This window comes from Psammomys obesus, unplaced genomic scaffold, assembly GCF_907164565.1.
Source record: "Psammomys obesus unplaced genomic scaffold, mPsaObe1.curated_primary_1811, whole genome shotgun sequence".
NCBI lineage: Eukaryota > Metazoa > Chordata > Mammalia > Rodentia > Muridae > Psammomys > Psammomys obesus.
This window is the reverse complement of record NW_026592586.1, coordinates 229,898-242,302: the sequence shown is the minus strand read 5'-3', so window position 1 is coordinate 242,302 and position 12,405 is coordinate 229,898. Positions and strand designations below refer to the sequence as shown.

The 12,405-nt window shown below is 44.7% G+C and overlaps 2 protein-coding genes across 2 annotated transcripts; one reads left to right on the top strand and one right to left on the bottom strand.

Annotated features, from left to right (window-relative positions):
• Positions 1-2,594: 2,594 nt before the first annotated feature.
• On the bottom strand, positions 2,595-10,819 carry LOC129682228 (histone H2B type 1-C/E/F/G/I). The gene is made up of 2 exons (XM_055614481.1): positions 10,408-10,819; positions 2,595-2,675 (listed from the first exon to the last, which is right to left on the bottom strand). Exon 1 carries the CDS (start codon positions 10,795-10,797, stop codon positions 10,417-10,419), a length of 381 nt encoding a protein of 126 aa, XP_055470456.1. The 5' UTR covers positions 10,798-10,819; the 3' UTR covers positions 2,595-2,675; positions 10,408-10,416.
• A 191-nt stretch (positions 10,820-11,010) lies between these two features.
• LOC129682224 (histone H2A type 1-E) lies at positions 11,011-11,503 on the top strand. Its single transcript, XM_055614477.1, has one exon. The coding sequence runs from the start codon at positions 11,111-11,113 to the stop codon at positions 11,501-11,503; it is 393 nt and encodes a 130-aa protein (XP_055470452.1). The 5' UTR covers positions 11,011-11,110.
• The last annotated feature ends 902 nt before the right edge of the window (positions 11,504-12,405 follow it).

Below are 12,405 nucleotides of genomic sequence, written 5' to 3'. Positions count from 1 at the left end.
AAGCGTCTCCCCAAGGGCACCCATGTAATCAGGTCAGCCAGCCTCAGGGCTGTTATCAGTGAAGGTCGCCTGTCCTTTCTCCAACTGAACGCCACCAGCAGCCCACTCCATCTGCCTTATCTACCCCTAGATGAACAGATACAATACCCCACCCTTTAGTTCTCTGAGTTCTCGGGAGATACTTAATCCTCTTGAGGCAGGGATCTTAACTTACGCTACAGAAAATAATTTCAGAACAAGACAGTATGAGGAAAACTTGATGTTTATTAAGACAAAAAAAAAAATTGGAGGTGGCTTAGTGCCTTTGTCTCAGGAAGTTTTGTGCTTGGGTGTTAAAGTTAACTGTGGAGCTAGGCCTGGTGTACAGCACTGTAATCCCAGATACAGAGGGACTGAGAAAGGATCCAAGTTCAAAGCCAGCCTGGGCTGTTATTTCACAGACAGCCTGGCAAACTTCATGAGACCCAGTCTCAAAATGAAAAGCACACGGAGAACACTGGGGATGAGTCTCGGAGGGAAAGCACCTTTCTAGCATGTGGTAGAGCCCAGGCTCACAGGCCAGCCCTGCAGGTGTGTGTGTGTGTGTGTGTGTGTGTGTGTGTGTGTGTGTGTGTGTGTATGCATACTCACGTGCTCACACTTGCGAGTATATGTGTCTGCATATTTGCATGTGTATTTGGTGGGTTTTGAACACTACTCAACCATGTTCAAAGTTTAATAAAGCAGTTCAAAAATTAATTCAAATGTCATGAGGTGTTACTTGTTTCTCTTCAGGAGTCTGCTTTCGTGAATGGACTCGCAGGGTCGCAGATGAGATGTACTGCTCAGGTTCGGGGGTGAGAGGGAAGTGCTGGCTGCCGTGCTCCAAGCTCGCATATGTTTTGTCCTTAAGCACAGTTTGTGTTGGTTTGTTACTGTTGTTTGGAGGTGTTTCTATGAAAACTTGACTCTCAGTGGGAAACACAAGCTAGACCTCGGTGTCGAGGCTGAGGTGAAGATTCACGAGCCATGTCTCCTGATTGTCCTGTCTTTCTATCCTTTATCACCAGAGAACAGGTTCTCAACCCAAAGAAATCCCATTAGGTCTGTTTTGTAAAGGTCCCTAAATGCTTGTGTGAAAGAAAAAGAAAAAATGTGCTGATTATTCTCTGGCCCATGAATCATCAGAAATTCCAAAAAATTAACTATGATGGTATTGTAATATTTATCTAGACTTTATGTGTTTTGCATAAACATCAATAACCATGACTGATAAGGACTGAGTGTGTAAGGTTGGAACTCTCTTGCAGGAACCTCAGAGTTTCAAAGGCAGTTATCAAAGGGGGCAGTATGAGGGAGAGTCAACATCTAAAATATTTCTAGATCAAAACATGAAGGAGAAGACATCACATTTCTGGTGACAAGATGACAAGTTTTATTCTCTGTCCATCTGTCTGTCTGCCTCTGTCTCTGTGCCTCTATTTTTTTCCCCTTTCACAAAAGTGTCTTAGTAAAGTGCCTAAATTTATATATTTTATTCTAGTGTGTTTCATTTGAAAAACAAAATTTCCAGTTGAGAGTCGTGAGAGTGATTTCCATCTTTCCAGCACAGTCTGATCTTCCGCTAGGAAAACAGATGTGTTTACTGGTGTGTCTCTCTGAGCACCCTGTGTATTTGACATCCGTTTGGTTCCTCTGACCCTTGATTACGGACCTTCTTGGCCGTTAACCATCAGTGGTAGGAGGCAGGCATCAGGGTGACCTTGACAGACTGACAGGACATGGACGTGGTGAACTTGGAGAACTCTTAGGTTCTATACTTAAAAAATCCAGCAAAAGCACTTGGATTGCTATTTTACCCCAGGCAGCTGAAAATCACCACTTAAAAAATAAAAATCTTATGTGCAGAAATATGTCCAGCTTTGGTTTTTGTTTCACAGTATAGTACTAGGTGGCCCGGGCTGCCCTTCAAGTCCCCATCTTTTTGCTCCAGCCTCCTAAGTCAGTCACGGGGTTTCTGCTCACCTCCCCATACCTGCCTTCATTTTGTCCTCCTCCTCTTTCTTCCTCTTTTCTTTCTTTTTGAACTCTACTTCCGGGGACTGAACACAGCATCTTGCGTGTGACACACATACACTAGAGGTACAACCTTAGCCTACCTGTTCCAGCTGGTTGATCTAAGTTTTTTCCCCTCAAGAAGAAAAAAAGTGAAGATTTGTAAATGAAGATTTGTGATTTGCATGCTCTCCATTCCCCAAAAACCGGGACTCTGAGCAACTAAAAACACAAAACTAATTACACAGGTATTGAGACATTCGTAAATGTTATACTTCCACAAATCATGATTTCTAACCATATTTAGTTCGCATGCTTACAACACGACGTGTTTTTGCTTTACATTACATATTTATTATATGTACATCACATGTTTTCACATGTCACAAACACTTAAAAGCTTTCTTTTGCTAGGAATATTTTAATTTTGCTAAGAGGATTTCAGTTTCCTGCTCCTGTGCGTCTTATCACAAATTTCTACAGTGAACATTTTTAACAGAACTGTTTAGCCAGATGCTTCCTGGCCTTTCGAAGAAAACATCCATTAATCTGCTGGTATCGCCCGTTTCCATTGCCTCGCTTGTCAGGGGAAAAAGGACACCAGGTGCTGATGAGGCTCAGAGTAGATGTCAGGTCTCCGCCTGTAGAGAGAAAGAGAGGAAGGTTGACTCACTGGAGCTACTCTGCAGATGCCCTGTTGTTCTACCTGAAGTGAGAGGGCAACTGCGATGAACACACTTTAGTTTTTCCTGGAGACAAGCGGAGTCTTGAGCAGCCTATACATACCATTCCATAGTTTAGTAATCACAGCCACGGTCCGCCACAACCACAGCTGCCCTCCTGCTGATTGCAGAAGATGAAATTCAAGCAACAAAGACACTGATTTCCCCAGGTGCCATTGGAGGCTGGGCCTGTGCGGTAAACTTAGCCCCTGTGATCCTGGAGGCTGGTTTCAGTGGAGGATTAATGGGATCTCTCTAGTTATTGTTCCGAGAGTTCCCTCTGATGGACGCTATAAGGGGTAGGACTCTTTAGGAGAGTGAGGGTTGCTCTGAAGGGAAGGAGCCCGTGGAGCTTGGCGCGCAGGACTGCAAGGATCCTTGTGTGAGGACTGTTTGAAAAAGTATCAGTTGCTATTTCCACATGAGGCAGGCACTGACTTTCCAGAAACCTCTGTTCTCTCAAATGCTCATCCCTTGGGGAGCTGGTGGAGAGGTCACCTTCCTTTACAGTAAAGGAAAGTGATGGAAAAGTGCTCCCCACCCAATGTATTTTCCCCTTCTTCTTGATAAGTAAACAAGGTAAATCTTAAATTATGCTTTCTACATGTCCAAATCCAGCGCAGGGAATACATACGGCGTTTGCATAATAAGCAATTCCCTCTAATAGCTGTGGGCTGACACATTAGTCTGGCAGGGAACGTGCTGAAGTCAAACTCGTCAAAGGACTTGTAATTTTCACTCTCCCTTGACCCATGTCACACCCACGCTGTCCCTTTATTATCGGAAGAACTTCTGTGATATGTTTTGCAGGCACTTACAAAAAGATCTCAAAGCTGGACTTGGGACGTTTCTGACAAGCACTGTCAGGAGGAGCCTGATGACAGGAGAAGGGAATGGAGGCAGAAGAACCCTCTCTCCACAGCCAGTGGGAGGTATGACTTCTGAAGGCCCAGGGGCTCACTATGTTTCCTCCTGCATATCTACTTTAATACTAGTGTGCACAATCTTTTGTAAACACAGTTGAAAAGGCATTAAACTCAGCAGCTGGAGAACAGGCTCAATGGCTAAGAGTGCTTGCTTTGCCATAATGAGGGCAAGAATTCTCAGCACCTACATAACAAACCAGGCATTTCCACAAATGCCTCTAACACTAGCTCTAAGTAGAGGCAGAGACAGAAAGATGGCTAGAACTTATTGGCTTCCAGCCTGGCCAAGAAGACCCAAGACCCAGGTTCAGCAGGGAGAGACCCTGCCTCAAAGGAATAAGCAGAGAATGCTAGGACACTCAATCCTTTCTTCCCTCAGCACGAATGCACAGGCATGCATTGCTGTGCGCACACATGTGCATACACACACGTGACAGACACACACACACATACAGAGAGAGAGAAATTAGCAACAACAAAGGTACCAAACTTAAGGACTGTGCTGGAAAGAGGCACAGCTCTCCCTTCCAGTGTTCACACGCACACTAGTACACATTTCTTTAAATCACAACCACCAAGGCAGCAGGGAAGAAAAGACAGGCGCTCAGAACAGTACAAAAATAGAATTAATCAGTCTACACTTGTCTTCTTTACTGGTTTAATCCTTCAAGCATTCCTCCAGCTAACACTGCATTGTCTGAGGCTTAATCGAGGGAAACACAGTGAAACGCTGTTTCAGAAACACAGTTCTAAAATAGTGGCACATAGGAAAAATATGCTACATTTAACTACTAAGTATAGCAAACCTGTGGGTCAGTGTTCCTAATTTTTATATTCCTGGCGGTGCATAACCCTCCTTCCTCTGCTCTACCCTTCTTTTCCCCCAGAATTTAGGCTTTTCTCACATTCTGTACAATTAGAATCAGACTAACCATTGTTTGCATTTGTTCTTCCCAGCTGAGGTAGAAGGCCGTGAGGGCGGGCACTTTTGCCCTTCAGCCACAAGACAGTCTCTGGTGATGTCTCCTCAGCAGTGACCCAACAGGGCAGGCAAGAAGGTTAGAAGCCTCCTTTCTTAAATCACTGTTAAGACTGCCAACACCTGACCCATACCAGCTGTAGTTACTAAGAAGACATTTTTTAAAATAAGAACAGAAAGGCAAATGTAGGAGACAGATCTTAAAGAAAGCATTGGAGGAACCAGGCTTGTTAAACACACAACACTATTTTCTTTGAAGAAAAATGACTCTAACCCAGAAAGCTGGAGTGGATGTTGTCTGACAACGTGGCGATCTTTTTGCTATTCAGTGGAGCCAGCCTTCTCGAATCCCCCAATACCCTGGGCATTGTTTAGGCCCTAATCCTGAGCCCTATGTCTCAGTAAATCAAACCCATCCTTTCAATAGAGGTCCTGTGTACTTTGCACACTCTGTCAACAGAATCCACCCTTACGCTTATTACAAATCCTACTTAGGACCTTGCCCTGAGCAGTATCAGTCCATAGAACCTATTTTTACTGTAGTAGTCACAGGAGCTTTGCTGCTTTGCTAGAGTTCCTTTGTAGCTGTGCCTAAGGTTTTGTTGTAATAACTGTCACACAAAAACCTTTGCCCAGAGTTTCACTGTGTTTAAACGTGTAAGAAAAATAAACTCCAAGGTCAGACCCTGGAAGGTCTGGATACAGCACCTGGTAAGGTGGTGCTGACTCAAGCTCACTGTTCACGTCACACGGATCGTCTCTCTGCTGGCCATGATGCTTGCAGGCTCCCCAATAGGTGAAAGAGAGACAGAAAAGGAAGACCAAGAGCTAGACATGTCCTTGCTCTCCCTCCATGGAACCTAGTTTATTTCCCACAGGCGTGGCTGACCGGGCTGCATAACCTTGCTTCCCTGGCTGTAGCTGGGGCCAAATGAAGGCCAAACAGGGGTGGGCAGAGTGCTGTGCATATTACTTGCATGTCTGGAGACTAGAAGAGGGCATTGAACCCTCTGGAACTGGGATTACACTGGGTTGTGAGACGACGTGTGGGTGCTGGAGTTTGAATCCAGGTCCTCAAGAAGAGCCGGCACTTGACCATCAGGCCAACCCTCAGTCCTTCTGCTTCCTGGCTTCCACTCAGAGCTAAGAGGTTTTAAGAATTACTCCCCTCTTCCTAATTCATGCTGGACAACGCACTAAACACTCAGCAAGATGATATATATATATATATGTATATTTATGTATATATATGGATCTAAGTAACTTAGTGAGTTTATCTCCTCTTGAGGAGAAGGTGGGAAGCTGCAATGTACTTGCCTCCATTGACTCAGCCACCCAGGGTGCACTGGGCCAAGGTTCAGATAAAGGAATTGCTAATGCCATGAATGTGAGATTACTGGGAGTGTCTAAAAGAAGTGCTGAATCTTAACACCTTGGGAATAATTGTTTTAAATCTCTGTAAGAATGTTCCTAAAGAGATTATGCGGGGGGGGGGGGGGGGGGGGGGGGGTTTTTTTGTGAAATGCATTTTTCTTTCAACCTGATATTTTTAATCTAAACTCTATAAATTTATAAAATCCCATCATCGCGGTAGACAAACTATTCCCAAGATTTTGATATATGCTGTTTCAAGTCCTTTTAATAGAAGAATGAAACTGTTTAAACTCAGTCAGACAACAGCAGACAGGATGTGTATGGATTAAAGACCTTTAACCTTGTCAGTGCTGGGAGTAAAGGTGCTTGCTACCAAGCCGAAAACCCAGAGTTCGGTCCCCGGGAACCACAGGGTACAAACAAGGTGGAAACGGAATCTCTCAAGCTGCCCTGACCTGTCCTTGTGCACAGCGTGTCACAGTGGGCTTCCCTGCCCACCGCAAGCAAACAAAACAGATAAAACGTGATTTTTAAAGGAAAAAAACATATTTTTGGCCTTTTCCCGACAACTTTCATTTTAACCTAGCCTAAACTGAAGTTCTGAGTTCATATTAAAACAAGCAAGATGGAAAAAAAAAATCTTTGGGATCTCCTCCAATGCCACTTCCTGACAACCTTCCCCACACTCCGAAGGAGCTGCTTTGCAATGCTACACCAGTTAGCTGCCTTATTTCTAAAGGGCTGTGCTAGAACCTCTGTCCTCAAGGTGCAGTTACCGAGGCAGAAACTGTGACTTGCCTTAAATTCTCCCTGTGAGCATGAGCGCCCAGCAGGTTAAACTTCAACCCCAGAGGCCTCACTTTTTCAGTACAAAACAATGGGCTGCGGCAATTTTACTGCCGTGAAACACTTCCCGGTGCGCTGTTCTTCTCTTGTTGTTCCATTCAGTCCTCCTCCCACCTCTCTGAGGGGATAGTCACCGAACTCTGCAGGGTCAGTGTGGCGGCATTTGTCGATACTTCAAGGACATTCGGTTAATTATTAGCACACATTCCTTGTGCATGCTCCTCTGCCGCCTCCAGCATTTTTACAGGAGTCCTGAAAATTAAACTTTGGTCTTCATATCACACAGCAAGCACTTTACTGACTCAATTATCTCCTCAATATTCTTTTCCAAACAACTTTTAAAGACTCGGTTACAAGTAGACAGTCCCTGGGAACTCAAATACAACTGATTATTTTAGCATCCTAACCTTCCTTTGCAATGTGAAGGAAAATGAAAAAACAAAAAACAAACAAACAAACAAAAAAAAACCCTCAAAAAATGGGGTTTTGGTGTAAAACTTATCCTGCCAAATCTGTCATTATGAACTTAGAACTTGAATTTAAGATTGGTAAAGAACTGATAATTTTGTTAAGATATGAATGTAAATCCCAGCCACATAAAAATAAACCAGACAGTCTCGCCTCTGTTTCCGGTATTATGTGCCCAACTGAATTAATGTGTTACTTCCTGTAAACAGTGAGTAAACATAATCATTATCTTGTGTGTTTATTTGTTTTCCTCAGTAGCTAGGGCACTTGGTAGCAATTAAAGAAACAAATTAACTAAAGCAAGCAATTGTGCTTCCTTAGAGATCCACTAAGAAGCCCTAATCTCAAAGCTGCCTGGCCCTCTAGGCCCAAAGGCCTATCTTTTACTCCTACAAATCTAGAGTAACATAATTTAAAGAAACGGTGTTTTCTAATTTATTACACAACACTCACTCTAACCTCAGCAACAACAGGAAACTTGCACAGAGCAAACATTTCAATGTCTTATATTTTGTAACCTCAAAGTTAGAAATAATATCATATCCAAAGATGAGGCACTGACTCGTTCTGTTTAATAGTCATTCAAGTTCTTAAAGTAATTGTCTCCCCATGAATTTAGTTTTTAAGCTGACATGTTGAGTCCTTACCGCTTGTTATTTAAAATGTTATTCTATTTTCAAAATTGCTGTATGATTTTATTTAGTTCAATGCATAAGTTTAAATGTTTATATTAAAAAAATAATTTTATTCAACTAAATAAATCTGGTGGGGAAAGTTGGTAAATTTAAGGTAATCTTTTTTTCTTATACAATAAGCCCTAGATGTCTGTAAACTAGATTATTATGCTAACACTTTTACATAATAATAAAAGATACATCTTAACACATTGGAGCCAAAAGTCAAACTACTAAGTAAACAAAAATATGCAAATGTAATTATGAGTAGCACTTAAAGGCCACACCTTAATCTAAAAGCACAAGAATGTGGAATAATATACCATTGTTTTCCATTTGAAGTTGATATACTTTTTAAACCCTGTATACAAGCCAACTTGTACTTAAATCACATTATAATTTACTAATTTCCTGCTGAAATAAACAATGTGCTTAAAGTTACTTATGTTCATAAAATAGGAAATATTCACAGCAGTTGTGCAAGTTTAGAGGAGTTAACTAGGAAAACAGAAATACTGGAGGTCAGTGAACACAGATTTAAGTATCTATTGAAGTATTCTGACTAAAGAGACAAAGGTATTGATTTTAAGTCAGAGGTCCTATGGAGGACCACTGTTCAAAACAAGAGTGACCCTATGGTCCTCTTTCAGATGTGGTACACATTCTACTCCCATGCCATATCCCTTATAATACAGTAATTATGGGTAAAGTAATACTGTTTTACATACAGAAGCAATCTTTCTGTCTCAGCAACCAAGTTTATACTCCCCTCTGGAACCCTGCAATAAAAAGACCACAGCCAATAATCCTGCCTGCACATGACAGCCAGGCATGGAATTACCAAGTCATGAATTTCAGAGATTTTGAGCAAGATACCGTTTCACTGATTTCTTCTTGTCTAGAGCTATCTTGTTTGGGTCTATGCTTCATTAAAATCAAGTTCCTGGAGGCAGCTCTTTTACAGTAACACTCTCTCTCATACAGACACGCTACTTCTGAGCAAAGCGACAACCATCTGAACTCATACAAACACTACACACCACACATACAAACACACAGGGATTTGGAAGGACAAGGGACACTAACAAACAGCACGAATCTCGCCAAAGGAAAGAACGAAAATCACGGACTCGGATCTGTTGTTAAATGCGGAGTATCAAACTCCTCTCCAACCACAGAAACCCCTTATACCCTTTTTGAGCCCTTTGTGGTCCTTCGGCACCAGACGAGAACCAGAAAAAAAGCAGGCAAGTTGTGCAGCACGAAGGGAGGAGACATGAGGCGCCAGAAGGCTGGGAGGTTCCCCACGCAGCTGGTTTACGCTGGAGACCTAAACAGTATCTAGGCACAGTTTCTAGAAATAAACGATATAGGAGAGGATGAGCGTGGTGTGGGCTTCTATTGGGAAAGGGAGCGAGACACAGCGCTGTTTCTTCCAACAGGCAAGGCGGAGCTTAGAAAAGAAACGGGTTCTGAGGAAATGCGCCCAGTTTGAGCACAGCCAGTATTTATGGCCAAAACCCTTCACTGGGCAGTCAGGGCGACCAGAAATGATATTAACCCTTCATTCGGATAAGCAGATGAATAAAAAAAAAAACTCCGCTAAGAACCCTGAAATCCTTTTCCTGTTATTCTGAATTGTTGAGTCAACATCCACAGCAAATGGCGTTGGTTTCGGCATTTCTGGCGCAAGTCGTAAGCTTCCTTCCAGTTCACCCTCTCCCCACCGGCTGCTTCGTTTTCCTGAGACTATGGAAATGGACATAGCTTGGCCGAAGCACTCTATCGAAAAACATAACGACCAAAAATGCTACATCTGCATTTGAACAACTTAGTGTTTCATTTCTCACCGGAACCCCAGAGCAGCGACGAGTGTCAGAGGCGGGTTCAACAAAGCCGAACTGCATTTGATATTCTAAGGTTTCCAAAACTGATCTAAAGCTCCGTTTACCTCTTCCAAAATGAAAGCAAACTTGGAGGCCCTTCTTCCCAAAATGAACCTGAAGACAAACCTCCAGTGGTCAATGAGCACCCACAGGTTCCCTTTTATCTTTTTTCCACTATCAACCCCGTCCTACAACTTCCTTACGGCGGACTTTAACGGAGGCTGGCTGCCGGAAGTGACGTTTACAAGATGTGTAAGTGGAATGCCGCCCAAAGGTCATTTTTCAGAACACCCAAGAGAAAGCAATTGTAGCTAAAAGGTAACAAACACTGGCAACAAAATAAAACTAGCCTCCTTTTACCTTAACCGCTTAAAAGGACAGGCAGGCACTCCTTTGCTTTCAGAAAGCTAAAACTGAAAGTGGCGTTCGACACAGCTCCTTTCTTGAGAAAGTGGGTGGCTCTGAAAAGAGCCTTTGGAATCTGTAATGCAGGCTTACTTGGCACGATCACTTGGAGCTGGTGTACTTGGTGACGGCCTTGGTGCCCTCGGACACGGCGTGCTTGGCCAGCTCCCCGGGCAGCAGCAGGCGCACGGCCGTCTGGATCTCCCGCGACGTGATGGTCGAGCGCTTGTTGTAGTGCGCCAGGCGCGACGCCTCGCCCGCGATGCGCTCGAAGATGTCGTTGACGAACGAGTTCATGATGCCCATGGCCTTGGACGAGATGCCCGTGTCGGGGTGCACCTGCTTCAGCACCTTGTACACGTACACCGAGTAGCTCTCCTTGCGGCTGCGCTTGCGCTTCTTGCCGTCCTTCTTCTGCGCCTTGGTCACCGCCTTCTTGGAGCCCTTCTTCGGGGCGGGAGCGGACTTCGCGGGCTCAGGCATCCTCCAGTCTCTTAACGCCGGAAACTCAATGTGGGCTGGAAGCGGACTTCTCCTACTTATAGGGCGTTTATGCTAATGAGGGATTTCAAATGAGTGCTGCCTAATTGGAAGAAGAAAACCAGTGTCCTCATGGGTGGAGTTATGCAAATGAAGTTTCGAGATACGCATTTTCTATTGGCTACTTCACTGTGCTCGCTTGCAACCAATCAAATAGTTGCGTTTACTACCCGTCAAGCTACTATAAAAGCACCTATGTTTCCCTACTCTTCCTACTTTGCTGTAATTGCTTTGTAGTCGTAGTGTTTTAACTATCATGTCCGGACGCGGCAAGCAGGGCGGCAAGGCCCGCGCCAAGGCCAAGACCCGCTCGTCCCGCGCCGGGCTGCAGTTCCCCGTGGGCCGCGTGCACCGGCTCCTCCGCAAGGGCAACTACGCGGAGCGGGTGGGCGCCGGCGCCCCGGTGTACCTGGCGGCCGTGCTGGAGTACCTGACGGCCGAGATCCTGGAGCTGGCCGGCAACGCGGCCCGCGACAACAAGAAGACGCGCATCATCCCGCGCCACCTGCAGCTGGCCATCCGCAACGACGAGGAGCTCAACAAGCTGCTGGGCCGCGTCACCATCGCGCAGGGCGGCGTCCTGCCCAACATCCAGGCCGTGCTGCTGCCCAAGAAGACCGAGAGCCACCACAAGGCCAAGGGAAAATAATTTGACATCGGAAGTTTTGAAATTTTAAAATCCAAAGGCTCTTTTCAGAGCCCCCACTGTTTCAAGAAAAGGGTTGAACAGAATACACTGAAATGATCTTGGCGGTTTTCAGATAACAGTTGGTTTTGCATCTAACAGTCTTAATGGCTGCACTAACCAGAATTTGAGTCTGGCCAGACTAAGAATGGTGACAGCTGCCAGTGTAAACTGTCCTATCTTAACGCAGTTAGCCTACAGCCCAAGGCATTCAATGAGTGACGATAATACTCTGAATTTCAGTGTTTACCAGTTTGTGAACAGAAAGTGAAAGTTGGGCCCTCTGGACTCTCCAAATGGTCATCTGGTAACCTTAAAACTCCCAACTCCATATTTCTGGGCGCTTGGTCTCAGGAATGACTTGGAATTTGGGAAATGAGGCCCAGGGAAGGCCAGTGTCACTAGACAGCCCACGTAATAACAAGCTCGTGGCACTCCACTGAGCTGAGACCGTTTCTTCCCTAGAATTCGAATCCACATCCGAAATAGAATAGAAGTGTTCTGGGGTTGGGTTTTGTTTTTTAGAGATGGTTTCTCTGTGTCGTCCCGGCTGTCCTGGAACTACATCTTGGAGATCTGCCTGCCTCTGCCTCCAACTCTGGATTGAAGTCAACGAACAGCCATGTCCTGATGAGTGGGTTTTTGTTTTTGTTTTTTTTTTTTTTGGGGGGGGGGGGAGGAGGCATTTGGGAGGAGCGATTTTGTTGCTGTTTTTGGTTTGGTTTGGTTTGGGTTTGGGTTATTCAAGACAGGGCTTCTCTGTGTAGCCTTGGCTGTCCTGGACCCTCTTTGTAAAGCAGGCTAGCCTCGAACTCACAGATACCCACCTGCCTCTGCCTTTTCAAGTGATTGGATTGCAGGCGTGA